This window comes from Astyanax mexicanus, chromosome 3, assembly GCF_023375975.1.
Source record: "Astyanax mexicanus isolate ESR-SI-001 chromosome 3, AstMex3_surface, whole genome shotgun sequence".
Taxonomy (NCBI): Eukaryota; Metazoa; Chordata; class Actinopteri; order Characiformes; family Acestrorhamphidae; genus Astyanax; species Astyanax mexicanus.
Window position 1 is genome coordinate 22,266,098 of NC_064410.1, and position 22,169 is coordinate 22,288,266.

Genomic DNA, 22,169 nt, shown 5'->3' on the forward strand with positions numbered 1-22,169 from the left:
ACTCCTACCTAGATGCTTCACCTTGTAGATGTGAATCCAGAGACAGGAGCTCATCTGTCATCTCACAGTTTCTGTTGGTCATTCTTTAGTCTAGTGGTTTTTAGTCATGGACCCTGCTTGTATTTTTTGTTTTCCTACAGTAACTTATATCAGCAAGGGCTCAGGGCTGGTCACATAATGCTGTTGGATGGAAATTAAAGACACTCTGTGGTAGTCCTGTTTGGGTCCTTACCATTGAGGAACAGGGTGAAAGGAGGCCAACAAAGTATACTGAGAAACAGATGGATTACAGCAGGGGTGTGTAGTTAGGCCAGGAATTGAGAACAGTTGGACCTAGTAAACCTGGCAATTAACAAGTAAGATGTATCTGTTGTAATTTAGGAAGAAAAGCATGACAATGTACAGGAATCCATACATCCAGGACCAGAATTGCCCATTACTGTACCACAATCCTTAGTCATAGAACTACAAACTGATCCTATATAGTTGGGGAAGTATTTATGCTATGGCTGATCGGTGTATGGATAATGATTTTCCATGCTGACCTAAGTAAACAAAACTGTATTTCAAAAAAAAAAAAATTCTTTTAAAGTCAAATGAGCGCTGGATGTTAATCTACACAGATTTCTCTCCTGAAAACTTTTTGATTGAGTTTCATTTACTGAGGATAGATTTCCAGTTATTTAGCCACGGTTAGCAGCACTTAGTGCTAGTAAATGTCGCCCAACAGCGCTACACTGAGGAACCTTGAGTGTTCTGGTAATCCAGGGCACCATCAGCTAGTGGTTAGTCCCACTTAGCTTATTTTAACATGATAAATCGCAGACTACAGTCCGATATACTCACCTCTGAACGAGAAAAGAACTTGTGCTGCGGTTAGCGGCTAACGCTAATGCTGCTCCAGCCCCAGTGCTGGAAAAACTTCACTGAAACTCCTTTATAATGCTGTAACTTACCATAACAGAGTGGCTTTACTGCTCCTTACAACCTAACTGCTAGAATTCATACATAAAGAGCACTGGATTATAAGGCACACTGTTTGTGAAAATGAAAATTTCAAGTGTGCATTATATTGCTACAAATATGGTAGCTATAGCAGTGAAGAGCTAAAGTTCAGAAATCTAGCTGCTGGTTAGCTAGTTAACTTTATGGCATAGTATGTCTTTAGAAAGGGGGCAGGTGGTGCAGCATAAATAAGTATTGTCCATTCCTTAATTATTTTGTGATAAAGAGCTGAAATTAGCTTTTATAATCATTTTTCATTTCACCTTAAGTGTTTGCACCATTTAAGGTGAAATGGTAAATTTAGCTAGCTAGCTACTGATACTGACACTAGTAGTGTTTTTTTTTAAGTTATTGTAAAGAAAAGATGGCCATAAAACATTTAAAATACACTTAAACACAATACTTAAATTTTGGGGTTTCTTTGGCCGCTTGTGCTGTTTTGAGTGTGCCTCTGAAAAATCTCTGTTTGAAGAGCCATGTTTGCTGAAAAATAGGGTGAATAAAATTGAGGGTGGAGCTTCTATAAGAGCACTGAAGGAAGGGTTGTAACTGTTTTGCTTTCCAGTTAAAATATCAAAATTCCCACAATTGCATAGAGGATCTTTAAGGCAGCTCATGCAGGTAAAAATATATTAAAGAAATCAATCTGAGTCAATCAAGACATCAATGTTTATCAAGTTTATTTATAATTAATTAATTAATACATTAAAATTAGGAATGTGGATCTATGTACTACTTATAGACTAAGATGGATGAATCTATGCTGCATAATAATACTAATAATAAACTGTAATAAACAGTGATATAATAGTGCTCCATGTGCACTTTGTTTGATTATAGAGAAATATATTGTACACTGGAGAATGAAAATCTCTCAAGTAAATCAGAATAATTTCAAATACAGGCAGTAGTGTGAACAGTGTAGTGAGTATAATGATCTACATGACAGTAACAAATGAAACGCTCTGTATCTCATACCAGGGCCTTGGTCGAGTTCAGTGAGGTAAAGTGTTTAAAAGAAATGGTGAAAAGTGCAATAATAAATCCATTTATCTTCCTTACTTCAAATAATTTTATGTAAATCCTACAGCGATGAGTTTGTGAACCCATTTACAATTTTCCACAATTCTGCATAAAATTGAGCTAAACCTTCATCAGAATCCTAAAAGAAGATAAGGAGAGCCAAATTAAACAAATAAGACAAAAATATTTATTTATTGAGGTGAATTATCCAAATTACACGTGACCATCTGACTCTGTATCGGATTGACCACCTTGCGCAGCAACTAAACATTTCCAGAGGAATTTTAGCCCATTCCTCAGCATACTTCAACTCTTAGATTGGTGGCTTTCTCCCATAAACTGTTTGCTTCAGGTCCTTTTAGGGCACCTGACTGTCATCCCATTGATTGAAAACTCCCAATTTCACCTTCAAATTATCTGCTAACAATAAAGGTTCACATATTTTTGCCACTTTTATAATAATGATAATGTTCCTCAATAAATCTATGATCATGTCTAAAGATTTTGTTCTACTTTTAGGAAATTTATGCAGAAGTATGAAAACGTGTTCACAAACATTTAGAGCACCACTGTAGCAGCAAAAAAATAATGCTGCAAGTTCTTTTAAAAACAAACCATGTTGTAAAATATTAATGCATGTTCAGTCTTAATTTTCTTAAATCTCAAAAAGAACAAAATGTAAACCATTTGATTATTAAATGTCAAAATAATCCTGAATAAAAAACGTTACACAGGTAAAATTGTACAAATACATAAAATACTGGTGCATAACAAGTATTAACTTCCTTTCTTCATATATTTCAGTTATGAAAGTACTATTAAGAATATATACTGTAAATGTTGGCATCACATCTGCTACAACTAATATTTTCATAAGAAGATACATGCCATTTCTGCAAACCTCTGCAGTATTTACCTTTGAATACAAGTGCAGTGCATCAGCAGGATGCAAGGCTTTTTAGGGTGCCTACACACCAGACAATGCAAGGACAGGGCAGTAGATACACAAGCAGAACTTGTCTTTCTGGAAGGTGTGTACTTTGCTGAAGCAGAGGTGGAATTTTTACAGTTTGAAATCCAGCAGAAAACAATAGTTAGACCATTTGAAAGACCAGTACAGTATTTTTCGCACTATAAGGCACACTTAAAATCCTTTAATTTTCCTAAAAATCGTCAGTGCGCCTTTTAATCTGGTGTGTCTTTTGTATGAATTTTACTAGTCAGGTTGTAAGGAGCAGTAAAGCCACTCTGCTGAAGTACAGCTTTATAAAGGAGTTTCAGTTTAGTTCTCCAGCACCGAGACTGGAGTAGCATTAGCATTAGCTGCTAACCTCTATTTCACCGTTCAGAGGCGAGTATTATTGGCCTGTAGCCCGCTGCTAACCCTGGCTAGCACTGCTGAAGTAGTAGTAGAATTATCCGCTAACCGTGCTAAGCGCTAGCTCTTTAGCGGTTCAGAGGCGAGTATTATCGGCCTGCGGCCAGCTGCTAACCCCAGCTAGCACTGCTGGAGTGGTTAGCAGCTAATGCTACAGCATAATGCTGGAAAAAATCGGGAATCTTAACTTGCGCCTTATGTAAGACAATAGACCAGAAAATAGATGTTCATTGATAGTGTGTCTTATAGTGCGAAAATGTTTTTTTCCTTCACCAAAATCAACAGTGTACTATTCCAACAGGACAATGCTTGTCCACTGCTACTGATTCACAAAGATACAGTGCTATGCCATGGTCAACAACATTGCCAGACCTGCAGGAACTGTGAGAATATTTAAGCTGTATGGGATGGATTATTTCAGAAAAACATTAGGAACCTCCACAACCCCATGCCAACATTATCAAGAGTTGCCAATATCAGTCATTTTTTATAATCTTTTGTTCCCGGTAACCTTTATCTTTCTTCCAAATAGCATTACGATCAAATACAACCAGACACCAGAATACATCTCGACCTCGGTTTTAGATTTTCATCCATCATTTCCCTGCACCCATCCATCCTCGTTTTGATTGGTTGAGGTGCCTCCATGTCAGAACTTGTTGCAGCAAAAGCTGAAATGGTTTAATCTTCTCTGCTGCTCACTGGAGACGCCTTTTCTGCATACAGGCATGTATGTTCCGAGTCCGACAGATCTAATGCAGCATCCTAATTGAGTTACACTGGGGGATTGTGATTTATGAGACTCCTCTGTCAGCTTCTAGTGTGCAGGCACCCTCATTCAACAGGCTATAGAGATATGTATATCTGGACCTCAAGAACAAATTTAGGGATTCAATTCCACACAAGGCAGTCAGGTTAACAGCATGAACAAATACAGCTAAACACCCCTGATCTGGCCAGTGCCTCCATTACCATTCTACATTAATTCTCTGATTACACTGTATTCTGGACTGATGTAGACCACAGAGCACTGCCATTTTAAGACATACTTTTGGTTTAGCTGCAAGGCAAGTAAACAGGCAGTGACTGACTGATGAGAAAAGACAGAAAAGACACTTGAGATAATACAAAGACCAATAGAGAGTAAAGAAGAGGGGATTAATAAGATTCAACACATGGATGTGGTATTAGAGAGACAGCAGGAAAGACACACATTTAGAAGGAAAAAAATGACACATGCGATCTCCTGAAAGGCAGAAAGTGTTCTTTCGTTTTTCAGCCAGTTCGGGCCACCTGCAAAAAAAGAAAAAGGGATAGATGTTATTACAATTATTTACATTACCTATGTGATCAGAGCATGAATATAAGATATGTTTCCCAAGGTCTAATAATGAGGAAGCTTCAATGCCGCGTTTTTCACACTATAAGGTGCACCGGATTATAAGGTGCATTTTATGCAACACTAGTAAGGAACAAGGATGTCGCCATGTTTTCCTTCTAATTCAGCAGGTCTTGCCACTTGGGGTTGAGACCTGTAAAGCTAAGCTAAGTAAACAAAACTATAATTCTTAAAAACAAAAAAGCCTTTCAGAGTGCTGGATATTTATCTACACAGATTTCACCAACCATCTATTTGGGTGAGTAAAGCGCTTCAGTTTATTTACAGTAAGCTTAGATTTACAGATTTCGGCTAATGCTGCCTGACAGCGCTACACTGAGGAACCCTGAGTGTTCAGGTAAGTCAGGGCGATACTAGCTAGCAGCTCAACCTACGTAGCTTATTATAACACGGTAAAGGCACAGGCTACAGTCCAAAATATTCAACTCTGAACAGCGATAGAGGTAGCCCTGCGGTTAGTGGGAATGTTAATGCTGCTCTAGCAGTGCTAGCCAGGGTTAGCAGGCTACAGGCCAATAATACCTCTGAACATCAAAAGAGCTAGCGCTTAGCGCGGTTAGTGGGTAATGCTAATGCTGCTCCAGCAGCGCTAGCCGAGGTTAACAGCAGGCTACAGGCAAATAATACTCACATCTGAATGGCAAAAGAGCTAGCTCTTAGTTTTTGACGATTTGGGGAAAATAAAGGATTTTAAGCGCACCTTATAGTGTGAAAAATACTGTACATTTTCCCCCACAATTTTCTTCCAAATTTAAAGCTAGGCACACACTACAGGATGTTAACAAGAACAACCTTTTGTCAAATTGCCCACCACGGTTCTCTCCCAGCATTCTGAAATACATCGCTTTTAGTCGATTCTACCAGCAGGCTTACAATGCTTGCGATAGGGGCATAGCTCTGCCCATGCAAAGAAATTCCTATTTTTTACACCATTAACAAGCTCAAAGTAGCTTAAATTAAACCTGTGGAAATGCATGAATTCCAGCTGTTTCAGAAAATATCTCTATAACAATTATGCATTTCCATGAATTAATTATGCAGTCTGTTCCCCTATCCTACCTTTTTATTTGTAATAATCAGTTTATTTATCTAGGTACTGTGTTTGTAAACAGTCTTTTTTCTAAATTACTAAATCTCTGCACTTACTAAATCACTGTTCTCTGTGCCTTGTTTTAAATGTCTAGAAACTCGGAAATCTACCAATAAATTGTGGTGATACTTTTGAGCTTGTTAATAAGCGACTAATAATAAATAATAAAGTGAAGTGTCCCACCTGAGAGATGCTGACTCCAGTCAGTTTTTCAATGGTCTCTGGAAGCCTGGTCATAATGTCCATTACCTCGCCTGTCAGCTTGGCAGCACCAACCTCTGAGCCACCGCTGGAAACCATGGTGACCTTATTGGCAGCTGACAAAGGTTTGCTGATTTCTTCAGCCACCTAGAAGAGGACAGAAAAAATGTATTTCACATTTATAGTTTAACTGATCTGGTCCAAATCAGTTAACAAGTTTAAAAACGTCAAGCGTTTTTATCTTGTTTTGGTTTGTTTTAACACTTTAAAAAATTCAAGTGCACAAAATGTGTCACAACAAACAACATAACAGTGTTCTCTATATCTCTGTCAGACCTGTATGGGGCAGGAGCAAGAAAGTAAATACAGAAAGATGGTCCTGTATTCTGGACTAGTGTGTATTTCTGTGCATTTTAATACGGATATTTTAATTTTTTTGTTAAAAACTATGTATTTTTGAGATGCATCAGTAATTGGTACATAAACACACTTACCAGGGGCAGTTTCTCTAACAGCATGTCTACCATGGCTCCTTCTTTGTACTGCTGGAAGGCTTCAGCTTTTTTGGCCATCTGTTCTGCCTCAGCACGTCCTTTAGCCTCCACAGCAAAAGCCTCAGCCTCTCCTCTTACCTAAAGAAAACAAATTCAGCTTCCTATGTGTTCATTCATTACACAAAAAATGCTGAACATATCACAAATTATCACACATACGAGACATTCTATACTACTGTACTTAATTTTTAAAATATTAAAGAAAAAAAATCATTTCTCTAAAAGACCAGCTCTTATCCTGCCATCAGACTTTAGATTTAAGTGCTGCTAAATGTAGCTTTAAAAGGCTATGGTTTACTCACTCTAATGGACTCTGCCTCAGCCTCTGCTTCCATGATGAGCTGAAGACTGTATGCCAAGAAAAAAAAAAAGGGAAGAACATTGTTTTTTTAAATTCTGCGAAATTGACACCAATAAATTCATGATACTTGGTATTTGCTTATTTAGGAGTATTTTATCCTCTTCAATAACAGATAATTCAGAGCATTTACTTGCAGAAAATAAGAAATGGCTGAAATAATATACAAGATGCAGAGCTTTTAGACCTTAAATAATGCAAAGACAACAAGGTGCAATAATCCTGGTTTTAATCACAGTTTTTGGCATGTTCTTCACCAGTCTTACACACTGCTTTTGGATAACGTTATGCCACTCCTGGTTTAAAAATTCAAGCAGTTGAGCTTGGTTTGATGGCTGTGATAATCCATCTTCCTCTTGATTATATTCCAGAGGTGTGTAATTTGGTAAAATCAAAGAAAATCATCATTTTTAAGTGGTCTCTTATTTTTTTCCAGAGCTGTATATCGAGTACCACAGAATTACAGTATTATATTATTGTGAGTATCGTAAGACAAGATGCTCCCTGCTTACAGTCTCAATATCTTGTATAATACAACGTTAATATGACGTACCGTTCAGCTTCTGCCAGCTTCTCCAGGCGGTATCGCTCAGCCTCAGCTGGTTTTTTCACCTTTGCCTCCAGCTCCTTCTCTTTGCGTGTGATCTCCTGCTCCTGGAGAGTGATCTGCTGAGCACGCTCCACAACTTTCACCTGCATCTTCTCTTCCTCAATGCGCTGCTTTGTCTTAGCCACCTAGTAAAAACACCCAAATGTTGTTACAATGTAGTTGTATTACAGTAGGTGTTATATTCATAGTAAAAGTAAGTGAATCTTTGTATTTAATAATCTTTGCTGGACTTTTCCTTCCAGCAAACATGTTTTGGTTTATCAATATGTCTTAAAGTTATGGCATGGCTCCTCAATAGGAGTTAAGGACTTAAGATGTGTTAAGATGTGGCAATTTCAAAACACAAATCTTCCTTTTTTTTAACAATCTAGTCTATTTACTTGTGTGCCTAGGGTCATTGCCTTGTTGCATCACCCAACCTCATTTTATGAACTACTGCCATTATGTTCTCTTATAAATAGTTCTGTTAATTTTTTTTAAATAACTAACTACTAACTAACTTTTTTTTTTTTTAAACCAAAAGGTGTCCAGGCCTGGAGGCAACAAAGCTGTACCAAATCCTGATGCTCCCTCCACCATGCTTTACAGTTAGGGTGAAGGTTTGGAATTGTTGTGCTGTGTTAAAAATGTAAGCTTTAGTCTAGTTTATCAATAGGACATGTTCCCAGAAGTATCGTGCAGCATTAAGGGGATCTCTGGCAAACTTGAGACAGGCTGCAATGTTCTTTTTCTACAGCAGCAACTTCCTTTTTGGTGTCCTTCCATAAACACGTTTTTGTTAAATGATTTTCTAGTGGACAATGCGAACAAATAGTTTAACAGTTAGTTTGTAACTCCCAGCTTTTTTCTCACCCCTTTTTTCTCAGGATTGCTATTGTGTTCTTAAAAAGATTTTAACAGGATGCTTACTTAGATTTGTCAAATATTGGTTTCATGCACACCCAGTTCTTTAGCAAAGCCTTTTCCAGCTTCATGCATTTCTCACACGTCTTCTGAGTTGTTTACATAAATGCTTGGATTGCACATGGATTTTTCTTAAGAAGAACTAGCTGCTGCTATTCCAGACTTGCCAATACATTACACACAGTGTAAACTAGTGCTGGGCTATATGGGAAAAATTATATATCACGTTATGGATTTTTTTTATATCACGATAACGATACATAGTTTTCAGTTATTCTTTGAAAAATATGACAAAATACCTTTATTTCAAAGTGACAATAAACCAAACTTTCACGAATGAGAATTACTACCTTTTAGTGCAGCAATATATATGTATCAAATGAAAACAGATAAGGTAGATGCGGTAGCATTTTTTTTTCAAAAGAACAATGTGTCTCCATTGTTCAGCTCTTATGAGTTTAATAACAGAAAGCATGTCGCAAACCGGCGTGTGTCCGTCAAAAAACGTACAGCAGCGTCATGTCGAAAAACCACATTATGAGGCTTTTTTGCGAAGATTACTTTATTATCACTTATATAAACTGAGTTTATGCAAAATGACTATGCCAATACATTTCATCGTAGCCTACTTTATATATTTGCATGAATAATTGATGAAATTACTGTAGAACCGATAGGGACGATAGAAAGTAAGTAGCACAATAGACACTTTTCTATCATCCCCACAATATTTATCGTCATTTCGCACAGCACTAGTGTAAACTGTTATGAAGGCTGAGGGTGTGGCATAACACTGTACCAAGAAATCAAACTAAGGCTCAAAAATCAGTGGTGTATATGAACAGGTGAGCTTTCTTTTTTCCAATCTGCTTCATATACATAAGGGTCATTCTAGAATTGGTGGTACATTTTATTAGGGGTTTATCTCCCACAATGACCTTTAGTTATTCTTACATTTGTTTTAATAATAACACCAAATACATTAAAGTATCTCTATTTGTCTCTATCAAAAATGCTTGATTAACATTTTAGGCACAATTTATACAAAATTTACATAATGACTCCCAATTCACACACAGTATTGACTGTCTTTGCCTCTTGGTTTATACATTCAACTTGAATGTTACATTAAAAAAAAAAAACTTAACAGTCATATGTATAATTGTATCTTATTGTAAGTAAGATATCAAAGTATTTGAAGTTTGTTAATTGACACCTCTCATCTTCACCCTTATTTTTGCTCCATACACTGGAATTAGTGATGCTGCTACAGCTGTTTTCTATTTTTTAGAGAACCAAACATCTTGACAGTAATCAGTACAGATACATGACAGGGCACTGCACAGAAATCATAGGAGACTGGACCGAAATTGTCCTCTCATCTGTCACTGAAGCCCTCGACAAAGCCAGGGAGAATAGAAAGTGTACACTCTTCATCCTCCATGACATGTTCGCTGGATCAGACATTAAGAACCCCTAGAGGCTTTCCAACTGGCAGCGCTGATCTTCCTTGGGTCACATCCTCATACTCGAGATCGATCTTACCAGCTAGCCTGGAACAGCTCTTTCTCACTGCAGTCCGAAAACAGTACCATGAGTGGGTTCTCAGAGCGTTGCCATGGTTAAGAGTAAAGTTACTTTATGCAGTTTTTGAACAAATCTATGACATTGTAAAAGCTGTCTAGAGCACTGACCATTAAAGAAATTGTTTCTAAACAAATTTTACTCTTCATGGTTCAATTTAAATAAGGACAATGCAAAACTCTTCAGCATACTTACAGTACACTCCTTCACAGTCCAAAATTGGAGTGATCTTAATAGATCATCTACATTTTTGCATATCCCAACTAGGGTGACACATTTACACTTTTTTTGTGTCCAATACTGATATTGATACTGAAACTGTGAGTATCTGCTGAAATCAACCCAACACTACCGTTTACCTGTTAATATTACATTTCAAGCAACATCGTCTTTATGTAGAATAGTAGATCCTATTTGATTTTCCAGTTTTGGATTTTTCCTCAAATAGTCGATCCAGTGATTTTGGTTCATAAGCCCTATTTTACTCACTTCTACTCAGTGATAAAACTCTTGCATGCGGACTGCAATTGAAAAAACAGGAGGACCAGTGAGATTTTTGGCTTTCTCGTCACATGACATCGCGCCATCACGTGATATCAGGTTTTGCACACAGAGTATGGTGGCGGCACCTAAGCGCTCTTAAAGACACTGGAGAAGATTAGAGACACTTATTTCAGTTTAGGGCGAAGCCAAATTTCAGCCACAATTTGAAAGCACCTATCTGGATATGAATTTGGATTTTCTACACTGGAGAATTCGTTCAGTAGCTCCTCCATTTCCTCGCTGTTGTGTTTATGTTGACCTCCGTGGAAACACTCGCCTAAAGTGTAATTATGGTGTATATCAATGGACAAATAGCTACTTTATTCATTTTTTTTATTAAAGTGGTCATTCTTGACGGGAATAAAATCACAGAGGATCCCCCATAAAACATCCCAACATGTCCTACAAGTGTCTACTTCACAACAGGAGAATATGAATTTGATTTCTGAAGAATAAAGAAGCTTGTCCGGTGCCTACATTTGCAAAGTTCTCCAGTGTCTCTGCTAAAGAATTCCATTCAAAGCTCTGGTTCTAACATTTCAGGTTTTAAAGTGCTCCGTTTTCATTTTATTTAAATTTGAGAGTGGTAAAGGCCTAAGCTGATGTGCAGTTCTGAACCAAAGTGCAGAAGTATCATGTGTGTTTGCAGTATTTACCTGAAGCTGGTAAGCCATTTCAGACTCTGCTTTTTTGGTGTTGACCTCAATGTCATAAGCAGCTTTCTTCAGCTCAAAGTCTCTCTGGGCCTTGGCCATCTGAATCTCATTCATGTACTGAGCAGACACTTTCTCCTGCAACGCATGAGCCTCCTACAGGAAGAAAATATAATGTAATGAGTGACAACAAACCAAGTGAGAACATTCTTTCTGCTCATTGGTCTGACCAGTCTGTGGCAGAGCAAGAAAGTAAATACAGGAAGAGACCCCTGTGTTCTGGATTAGTGCATATATCTGTGCAGTTTTTTGAGCAGCATTGAGTCACAACAAAGATTGTATTTGTTCATAGCTGTAGTATTTATCTGGGTAGTATATCAGATTAAACTATACCTACTATTAAGCATTAGCTGTAATCTGCAAAGTAAAAGTCTACACCTGCCCAAATAAACTGCACCAAGGGTGAAAACAAACCAGAGTATGATAAAAAGTCCAGGTTAAAACCTCCCTAAAAATTTTATAGATAGGGCAGGCTATCGTCACCTATTAAACACAGAAGAAGAAAAAAAATCGTAGTAATGCGTTACTCTAATCTGACCATTTTCAGATTACTAATGACTCCTTTAAAAAAAATAACTTGGTTACTTCATTGATTATTTGATTTTACAAGTTGTCGTCGACAGCTGCTGAATGTAACTAATAAAGTAACTTGTAATCTAACTAACTTACTTTTAAAATCAAATAATCAATAAAGCACTGAAGTTATTTTTAAAACAGTAATCAGTAATCAGATTTGTACAAGAGAGAATGGGGCAAAGTCCCTTTGAGAGAAAGACATTCCTAGTTAGTAACTAGCAATCAGTGAAGCTCTCAGCCAATAGGATCACTGGAGTGATTAAGAGGCTGTGGAGAGGCTTGAGCAACTAATTGCTTTAGTGCTCTGCTGCTGAAAGGACTGTACAGACCCTTTGTTTGAAGTTCCTCTCTCATTGTGTGCGTTTGTGACAAAAAGTAAGTTTATTTCCTTTATTAGACTGTTTAAGTTTTGTGTTATATTGTTTACTGAGGGATATGTATTTCTGTTATTGTTTCAGACCACACATACAGCATTGTAACAGTAAACCCAGTAAATTAAAGATTAAAGATTAAAGATGTGCCCTGTCGTGTTCTGACCGACACACCATGGCGACGACCATTTTCCTGAACCAGAATCTCAGTGATAAGATTATTTTTTCAAATTAACTATGCCATTACTATCAATATCAAATATAGTCACAGCCCATTTAGGTGATGACAATGGAACACAGGTATATCATGCAAAATATTTAATTTAATAACTAAATTTCAATTGAAAAAAAAAATACAAAATAAAAATATAGCCGCAAGCGGCAATCATCGGGTTCAAGCACCAACTTGCACAATGGTGCCTACTGGAGCATTGAATGGTGATGTGTAAGAAGGTCTAATATGATTGGAGATGCCCTGTCACATTTAGAAATTATCAAGTTTTTCACCTGTTATTAATGTTGAGCAGAGGCCTTTCAACCTGATCAGTGCTTAAATTCACATGTAAATCTAGTGAACTTTGTAGGATATTCATTAAGTGAATTAGAACTAGTCAAAAGGTGTCTACATGTTATTGGTATTGATCAGGTGGCTTCAACCAGAATGTTCACAAAGTGGTATTCAGATTGACCTTTGAACCTTTGCAGAACAAGCTGAAATGTTTGACCAAACAAGTTTGAATTAACACAAAGGAGTGAATGTTCTGATATGACATGTAATTACGAAGTTATTATAAATCTAGTTCTGAATTAAATGGCGCTTCATCAAGCACCAACTAGCACAATGGTGCCTACTAGAGCATAGGATGGTGATGTGTAAGAAGGTCTAACACAATTGGAGACATTCTGTCACATTTAGAAATGATCAAAAGTCTTTCACCTGTTATTAATGTTGAGAAGAGGCACAAAGGAGTGAATGTTCTGATATGACATGTAATGTCAAGTTATTCTTAATCTAGTTCTGTATTAAATGGCGCTTCATCAGAGTGATATTGTACAGAGGTCTTTAACATTGTGAGATTACAGCAAATACTGCAGAGTTACAGCAATTTAGGTTAGAAATTCCAAGGACGCACAGATTGCTTGATGCCTGGAGAGTATTGTATGTGAAATTTTCACAAATGTTTTTAATGAACATTTACCTAGAGACTCTACAGTGAGCAGCAAGACTGAAATGGAGGTGATAGGCCAAATATCCAGAGAGTAGTTTCAATATAGCTATTTTCAAACAATTAGCAATTATGAATGAACAAAGCACTTTTTAAACATAGTTGTATTGAGAAATTTGTCAGAGCCACTGTACTAAATACGGCAAAAACAATTAGATGTCAAAATAGTACAGCATGATTGACATATACTCGTTTTTTTGGAACAGCGCCCCCCAGTGGGCGGATTGTTTCAGCACTTTGCAGGTCACTACAGTGTCTCCACCTGAACATAACTGCCAAATATCATCCAGATTGGGCAACATTCAGCCTGCCAAAATGTCTGCTGAATGCTGATTGGCCGATGGTGTTCAGCCATGTTGATTGATTAAGTTGCCCTTTGAAAATCCTTTAGAGGCTGTATGATAGATTCTGCATGCAAAGTTTCAACTTGCTAGGTTGCACGGTTGCTGAGAAACAGTGCTCCAAATTTACCTCTTGAAGTGAATGGGGCATATATCCGGAAGGACTAATTTGCATATGGCGGCCATATTGTTTACATATTTCAACTTTTTCTTAATGAATATTGAAGCGCATGCTCTCACGAGTGTTTTGATACCAAACATGCCAGGATTGGTCAAAATTCCTAGGACTAGTTAGCAAAAGTAGGTTTTGCATATTATGCAAATTAGCAAAAAATCTATATAGACGGAAGTGCATGGTCTAAATTGGAAAGTTGTTGGTATTGACCCAAGGAATCCATCAAAAAAAGAATTTTGAATGTAGGTCTTATGGTTTTTGAGTTATTGAGAAAATTGTGAAAAATGAATTTCCTTGTTTATAGCGCCACCACGTGACCAATCTGTGCCATTTTTGTTGTCCACCGAGATGCACTGATCCTACATCTACGTACCAAGTTTCATTTCTCTATAACTTACGGTTTAGGCTGCACAACTGTTTTTTTCAGGAGAAAAAGAATAATAATAATAATAAGAAGAAGAAGAAGAAGAAAAATCTTAGCAAAAACAATAGGGTTCTACGCACCTTCGGTGCTTGAACCCTAAAAATAGTTCAAATACGAAAACACACCTTAAAAGAAAGTAAGTCCAAAACTTGCTTTTATACCCGTCTCTTAAATTGGCAGTGTGTGTCCACATGCCTCAAGATGCACATTTGATTAGACATCTGAGCTATTTTAAAGTGCAGCTGTTGCTCCACAGCCAGGAACATCAATTCTGTACCTTGAATCCAGGTTCCAAACCGTTTTTTTTTTCATTACTGGAAAGCCTTAGGTCCCTATGCCCAATGTATAGGCTACTGAGGTCAAATGCTCTGCAACACTAGGCAATAGAGCACAGAAATTTAAGAAGCGATGGAATACCATAGCATTTATAAACAGAACTATTTATTCAGAATCAGTAGTACCTGCCCTTAATAAGGTTCTTGTGCCTGAATGCAATCAAAGCCTAACCAGCATCAGCATCAAGTAATTTAAAGATGAGCATGTGTCTATAAGTAAGTAAGATGTGAAAAAAATAAGAGGCTATGTTGTCTCACCCGGATAACAGCATCTCTTTTGTTTAATGCTTCTCCAATACGGGCATCTTTCTGCACCTGCGCTGTACGGGCTTTTCCCAGAGAGTGCAGGTAATCCTGACAGAGGAGAGAATAAACACATCCAAATCATCCAATAATCATTTAAGAAACTACATTCATACTACATGCAGCATTACGAAATATGTACGCACCTGATCATCGTGAACATCTTTAAGTGTGTAGCTGACCACACTGATACCCATGTTCACCAGGTCAGATGAGGCCACCTTAAACACCTGCTCTGAAAACTTCTTACGATCTTTATAGATTTCCTTCAGAACAGATACAGAGAAATGGTGACTTTAACAAAAGCTTTCTGTGGGCTAAAGGACAATTAACAGTAAAATATGGAATCAAATTTTGTGTCTTACCTCCACAGTCAAATGAGCGATGATCGCTCGCTGATGGCCCTCCAAAGTTTCCAGGGCGATCTGAGCAATCTCTGCTTCAGATTTCCCCATGAACATCTGACACGCTGCTGCCAACATCTGCTTGTTCTGTCCCTGAATCTTCATCTGGAGGACAAACAACACTTATTTTTTGGTAAGACTATTCTCAAAATCAAATGTAAGACAAGTTTTAGGAAGATATTACAGGTGAATTAGGCTCAATGTTATCTGCCTGACAGTTAATATGAACACTGGGCCAGTAGGCTTAAGTAATGTTCACATCAATAATAAGGATAGAAAAAAATATAATCTCACTAATTTAGAGTGGATTTAGAGTGGATCTTACAATCGTGAAATTAAGACACCCCAATAAATATTTAGTTGTTTATAATGACATTTCCATATATGATCTGTTTTACAAACAATATACTGTAGATAGATACAGGTGATGTAACTGCACCATCGTTCTAAATAGGGTATCTTTTGCACTATAAAGCGCACCAGATTATAAGGCGCGGCATCAACTAACGTCTATTTTCATACACAAGGTGCATTTTAAGAGACACTGTAAGGAACTTCTTATTCAGCAGGTCTCACCGCTGGGTGGTGGTGGGGGGTATCTAGCTAAGCTACCTAAACAAAACTGTAATAAAAAAAGGCTCAAAAGAGTGCAGGATGTTAATCTACACAGATTTCTCTCCTGAAAACTGTATATTAGGGTAAGTAAAGAGCTTTATTTACAGGCTAATGCTCCTCCAGCAGTGCTAGCCGGGGTTAGCAGCAGGCTACAGGCCGATAACACTCACCTCTGAATGGCTAAAGAGCTAGCGCTTTAGCGGTTAGCAGGTAATGCTAATACTGCTCCAGTCTCATTGCTGGAGAACAAAACTGAAACTCCTGTATAACACTGTACTACAGCTGAGTGGCTTTACTGCTCCTTACAACCTGACTGGTAGAATTCATACATAAGACGCACTAACAATTTTTAGGAAAATGAAAGGATTTTAAATGCGCCTTATAGTGCTATAAATACGGTACAATAAAAATGTTAAGCTCCATAGAATCACTGTGGGTTCCTGGATTTTCCACCACTGTTAGACATTAGGAATAGTTTAGCTAGCTAACACTGCTTTGGGATGTTTACAGAAGATTTGCAGTAGGAATTAAAGAAAAATCTAATATTTGATTGAACTGTCAATCAATCACCTCCCTCTTTGCTGCATTAAGAACCTCTACTGTAGGCTTTAAATGTTGTAGAGGTTAAAATATCTATGTGAGGATCTGTATACCATTAGCCACAAAAGCAACAAGAACTAGTGAAGGATCACAGCACTCAATCTCAAAGGTGCTATACAGAATTCTATCACTGTAGAGAAAGATTTTCCACTGTTACACAGCCTGAATAAGGCCTATCCTGTTGTCCAGTTTCTTCATATAGATTACCTATTTCACATACATCACTCACTATTACATTAATTATACCCAGCTAATAATAAACTACTTTATTTTGATAATTTGATCTTGAATACATTTATATACTTTTAACCATCCTGCATGTACAGAGAGTGTGTAACTGTGTACCTGAGCGATGCCAGTAACAGAGATAGGCACTCCATGACGTGTATAGACTTTGTCACTCTTCACATTCAGTGTCAATGTGTTGAGAGAGATCCTGAGGATATTAATAAAGAGGAATGAACAGCCTGTTTTTAAATACTGTACACAAAGAAACACACAAAAGATGACTATACCTTTGTATCTGTTGAACACAGGGAATTACAAACACCCTGCCTCCAGATATCATCACTGGAGGAGAGCGGCAGAACCCTAAATGGAAAGAAATACAGTATTAAAACATACACTCAATTATTACATGTAAAAAACAGTCATCTACAAAACATGCTTATGGCAAATGTCTGTCAATTGTATTTCTTCATATTAATTACTGGGAATTTGCTTTTGTCATTACCTGATACCACCATAGCCTCATTGGGACCACACGTGTAGAACATCTTCACACTTAAATAACAGACATAAGAAGAGTCCATTAGAGAAATGGTTCAACCCAAAAAAGTTAATGCATACTATTTTCTGCTTATTCCAAATTTATTTGATTCAACAAAATACGTTGGGTTTTCTGTCAGGCGTTTGCTTCTTATTTTTAGATTAGAGCTACAATGCAGCTAATGAGTAATGAAAGGTAATCACTAGAGGTGTGCCAAAAAATCGATTCACATAAGAATCTTGATTCTCATTTACTACGATTCAGAATCGATTTAAAATGTCCCAAAATCGATTCTGAGGGGCGGGTTTTAGACTGATTTTGGGCTGGGTATTTTTGTTGGACCTGGCAACCCTGGGGATAGCGCTTGTCCTTTCAAACGGAGATCTTCCAGACACACACAGAGCGTAGGTGTTTGAGAATCACCGGTAAGATGGCAGAACAAGCACTATATTACATTAGATTAACGTGTAGTTTCAATGTTTTATGGCAGAATGCTTCATAACAAGCATAAAAAAGATCGCTAGTAGTTAGTTTCAGTAACTGTTAGCTAGCTAACTAGCTAACTTTCCAGTTCCACCTTAAATAACGCTACAGGTGGCAGCGGGCTGCAGCATTTAAGGCGGAACGGAAAAATACAATAAGCTAATCAGAGCTAATTTCAGCTCCTCATCACAGAGGAATTAAGGAATGGACCATATGAATTAATTTCTCCACCTCCTGCCCCCTTTCTGAAGAAATACAACGACCTTAAATTAACTAGTTAATCAGCAGCTGCTCCTGAACTTTAGCGCTCCACTGCTATCATCACATCAGCCCAGCAGCGTCACCTACACACCACCGCTAGTAGCCTGGTAATAAAGCAGTGTTATTTATTATTTATTTATTGTTCATTAACGTCATTGTGATATCCCAGTGATTCCTCTGTCACTGAGGACCCACATTCCTGCACATTTTATTGTTTTTGTAACACATTACCTGCTCCAGGACCAGTGTATATTATGGAGGGTTTTTTTTCAATAAGATTCATAAGCCAGAAGCAGAAATTTTTATAATTCAAATCGTTTTGAATCAAAAATCGATTTTGAATCGAATCGTGGCCCCCAAAATCGGAATCGAATCGAATCGTGAGATAGTAAACGATTCCCACCCCTAGTAATCACCAGTGCAAAGGTCTAAAATGCATCTATCAAATCACATATCTGCTTGCTTTAAACTGCAGGTGTTCAGTAACAGGGATCCAGACTAACTTTTTTCACAACCGTCTAAAAGCTTTTGTCAGCTATCCCAAACTGAAAATTTCCCAATTTGTTTTATACATATAGCTGCTCCTCTCTCCTGGTTTTGAAAGCAATGTTGTAAGTTAACATACACTCACACTCATTCACTGCTCCTCCAAAGTGGGACAAAAAGAAAGTTAAGTAACGTTTGCTAATCTAGTAATGAACCAGTTTATTTTACATTAACATGCTTTTACATTTACATGTCTTATCATTTTTTGTTTCCGTCTGCCATGTTGAAGTCCACTTTCCTTATCCTAAAAGCTCAGTTTTGCCGTTAACCAGTGAGTGGAACAGTTTTACTGAGTACTGTTGTCCCTTTTGAAGCTCCCCAGTTAACTGACAAGGCGATCCTCAATTACTACTTTAGGGCCTTTCCCTACTAGCGCAACATTGACTGTCCTCCACTTTCAGCATTACCAGCAAGCTGATCGGCTCTATGTTAAGAGAACTTTCTACCAGCAGGCTCTCCAAGTGTCTTTAAAAACTGCTAATAACTGGTTTTACAGCATAAAAACTCTCCATCCTGAAAGCCTTTTCATCTTCAGCCTTTTTTTTATAATGTTTTGATTGCTTCAAGAATTTAATCCATTCTTTCCTCTAGCTGGGAAATGTTCCCTGTTTCAGTGGCTTTAGCACAGACATGATTGATCCACATGTAAGCTGCACAGCTGGAAAGATTCTTTTTTAATGTTTTTTTTTCCTTCAAAAAAAACTTTTTACTAATTTATAAGAGATTCCCCTAGTCTTTTCTAACAATGACCAGACACTCACTTACGTCTGAGGCCTTGGTAATTATAACAATAATAATTACTCTAATAATTATTAATAATACATTTGGGATGTCCAAACTTTCTGGTTTGGCAATCATAGCCACTTTTACACAGTCACTCCATTTTCAGAAACTTAAAAAGTATTTAAACAGCTACTAAAAAGCAGTTTCATGGCAAGGTGTGGCCTGTTCCTTATTCCCATTTCATGACACATTAAGAAGAAAAGATAATTAATATATAAATATATATATATATATATATATATATATATATATATATATATATATATATATATATATATATATATAATTTGTTCCAATCTGTATCTGGTAGCTGTTCATGGGAACTCTTAATATGTCCAGAAATGGAGACCTGCATTACATGGAAAAAATAGGCCATTGCCAAATAAATAATTTCATAAATAACCCCAAAAAATAAAAGACCATGGAAGACATCAAGAGGATGCCTTCTTTGATGAAGAAAAATCCCTTTATGACATTTAGTCAACAACAATCATGAGTAAGTGGGAGTGTCATTTTCAAAGATTATTATTAAGAGGCACTCTCATCAACACAGAGGGTTTAAATTAAGATACTTCCACAGAAAGGCCAGACCAACCTGCTGACAACATGAAAACATTAAAAAACAGAATAAAAGTACTACTAAGTAGTGGGAAAAGATTATTTAGACAGATTAAACCAATATTACCTTGGGAAGGAAAGAAAGGGTTTATAAGGGTTCAAAATAAAGGGTTCAAATGCCAAAATACAAATACAAATTAATAATCGAGATACATCTTTACATATAGAAGCTGCCAAAGGGAATCTCAGTAGATAGACATTTGCTTCAGTCAGAAACCTGTAAATAATTATTTTATGTGGCAGTGATTTACATATTGTTTGCTTGTTATTTACTAAAATACAAGGAGGTTATGTTTGCACCATGTTTAGAGTCTGCTGTAAGGTTGAATGTGTCTGCTTACTCTTCATAATATTTTTGTTTATTAAATGTTAAGTAAACAATAGAATGCTTGCACATCACCTTAAACTGAACTGTGTGTTTACAAATAAAAAAAATATGTTATGTAGAACTAAACACTAAAAATCTAAATCAAGATCGAGAATCACTCTTATATTTTATTTTTTTTTATTGGGATTATTTTTACCATTTTGTTAGTTATTAAATTTGTAGCCTGTGGAAATGGAAGGACTGTACAAAAATGTCTGTAATAATGGTAAATGCAATGTTGTTTCAAACCACTTGGATTACAGATGCAAGTCTACACTTCAATCTAAATGTATTGAGGTGGTGTTTACAAGCAAAACAAATAATAATTTGTGTCAGTGTCCGAATAACTATGAACCTGACTGTTTACATACATAATCTACTGCTGTTTTAGATATGTTTCTGACCTAACTGTTTACTGAATGAAGCTTAACACAGGGCAGCCAATCAGATATTATTTACATTAATCAGTCTTAAAGCAGCAGTAGCTCAAATAGTCCAAGAAATGATTAAACAAATCCGCTAGGAAAATGTAAGAGTTTTTTTGGTGTAAAATAATATTAATTCAGAGACGTTATAAGAAAAAAAAAACAATATTGGTCCCTTTATTGTTGCATTGATCTTGCCCATCATCTTGTCGGTTTTCCCAGCTGAACTGGGTGTGTTAAAGCTGGGAAGTAATGTAGCTATTGTGCACTACTGCAAAACTCCATGAACAACATTTTTTTCTAAGGTGTTCTAAGAAGATATTCAGATATTAAAATAAAATGATATATATTTTTAATAATATTTTAAATAATAAAAAATACATATTTAATAATAATATTATTTAACAACAAATCAGTTGACTTTTATCTTCCATCAGTAATTGGATTTTTTATTATTAATCATATTACTATTATTAGACTTACATTAGCAGGCCCAAAATCTAGGATCATTATAAATTATACTTTTAAATTTTTATTTTTTATGCAGTGCAAGAACAACAATAACATAAACTGAGCCCAAGATAGCTTAAACATGGGTATATAAACATGTATTGAGGAACGGAAATGCATTAAGTAAGTAAACAGTAAAATATGTGTTTTTCTGAACCGTACACTGAAGCAGACCGATAATTGATAATTGAATCTGGCTGTATTCTGCTGCTGGAGCTCGCGCAGGCGGGGAATCACGCCCAATACTAGACTAGCTAACGTTATAATAAATTCACTAAATTTAACGAACACCGCATTAACATACAGCCTGACACAGCGCGACACGAGCTATATATCCAGGATAACGCTAATAAATCAGCAACAGCTCGATTCTCAGCAGAGCGAAGCGAGGACGGGATAAAGGAGCGAACATGAAGCCCGTGTTTACATTACAGTCCGCGTGTCAGAGAGACGCAGATCTCTTACCGAGAGATTAAACCGATACGACACGGAGTTCTTCAACAGCGATCACTGCAGGAATATCCTTCAGGAATACGGAGAGTTTATCGCTGTTTATCAGATGCGTGTGCAGGAGTCCTGTAACGTTAGCTCCAAATGGTGGGTAGGCCTATTGGCTGCTCGCTGATCCTGTCCTATTGATCTGATCTCAGATCAGCTCTGCATCCTCTGTAATTCT

General features: G+C 36.9%; 2 protein-coding genes across 2 annotated transcripts in view; one reads left to right on the plus strand and one right to left on the minus strand.

Moving 5' to 3' along the window:
- Positions 1–1,670: 1,670 nt before the first annotated feature.
- flot1a (flotillin 1a) lies at positions 1,671–22,163 on the minus strand. The gene is made up of 13 exons (XM_007253082.4): positions 21,959–22,163; positions 17,465–17,514; positions 17,247–17,322; positions 17,077–17,167; positions 15,478–15,621; positions 15,259–15,378; positions 15,068–15,163; positions 11,305–11,457; positions 7,562–7,743; positions 6,953–6,998; positions 6,591–6,728; positions 6,079–6,243; positions 1,671–4,699 (listed from the first exon to the last, which is right to left on the minus strand). Exons 2-13 carry the CDS (start codon positions 17,505–17,507, stop codon positions 4,682–4,684), a joined length of 1,272 nt encoding a protein of 423 aa, XP_007253144.1. The 5' UTR covers positions 17,508–17,514; positions 21,959–22,163; the 3' UTR covers positions 1,671–4,681.
- Positions 15,578–22,169, plus strand: part of LOC103034705 (uncharacterized) — a 30,760-nt gene continuing 24,168 nt past the window's right edge. Inside the window, exon 1 of the mRNA XM_049476202.1 lies at positions 15,578–15,649. The gene's annotated coding sequence lies outside the window, so the exon portion shown is untranslated. The remainder of the gene's footprint in view (positions 15,650–22,169) is intronic.

Coding starts and splice junctions, on each gene's coding strand:
- flot1a (XM_007253082.4), bottom strand. CDS start 17,507: ATGTTCTACACGTGTGGTCCCAATGAGGCTATGGTGGTATCAG. Junction 17,323..17,464: donor TGAGGCTATGGTGGTATCAG/GTAATGACAAAA, acceptor CTTTCCATTTAG/GGTTCTGCCGCTCTCCTCCA. Junction 6,244..6,590: donor TGTTAGAGAAACTGCCCCTG/GTAAGTGTGTTT, acceptor GTCCTCTTCTAG/GTGGCTGAAGAAATCAGCAA.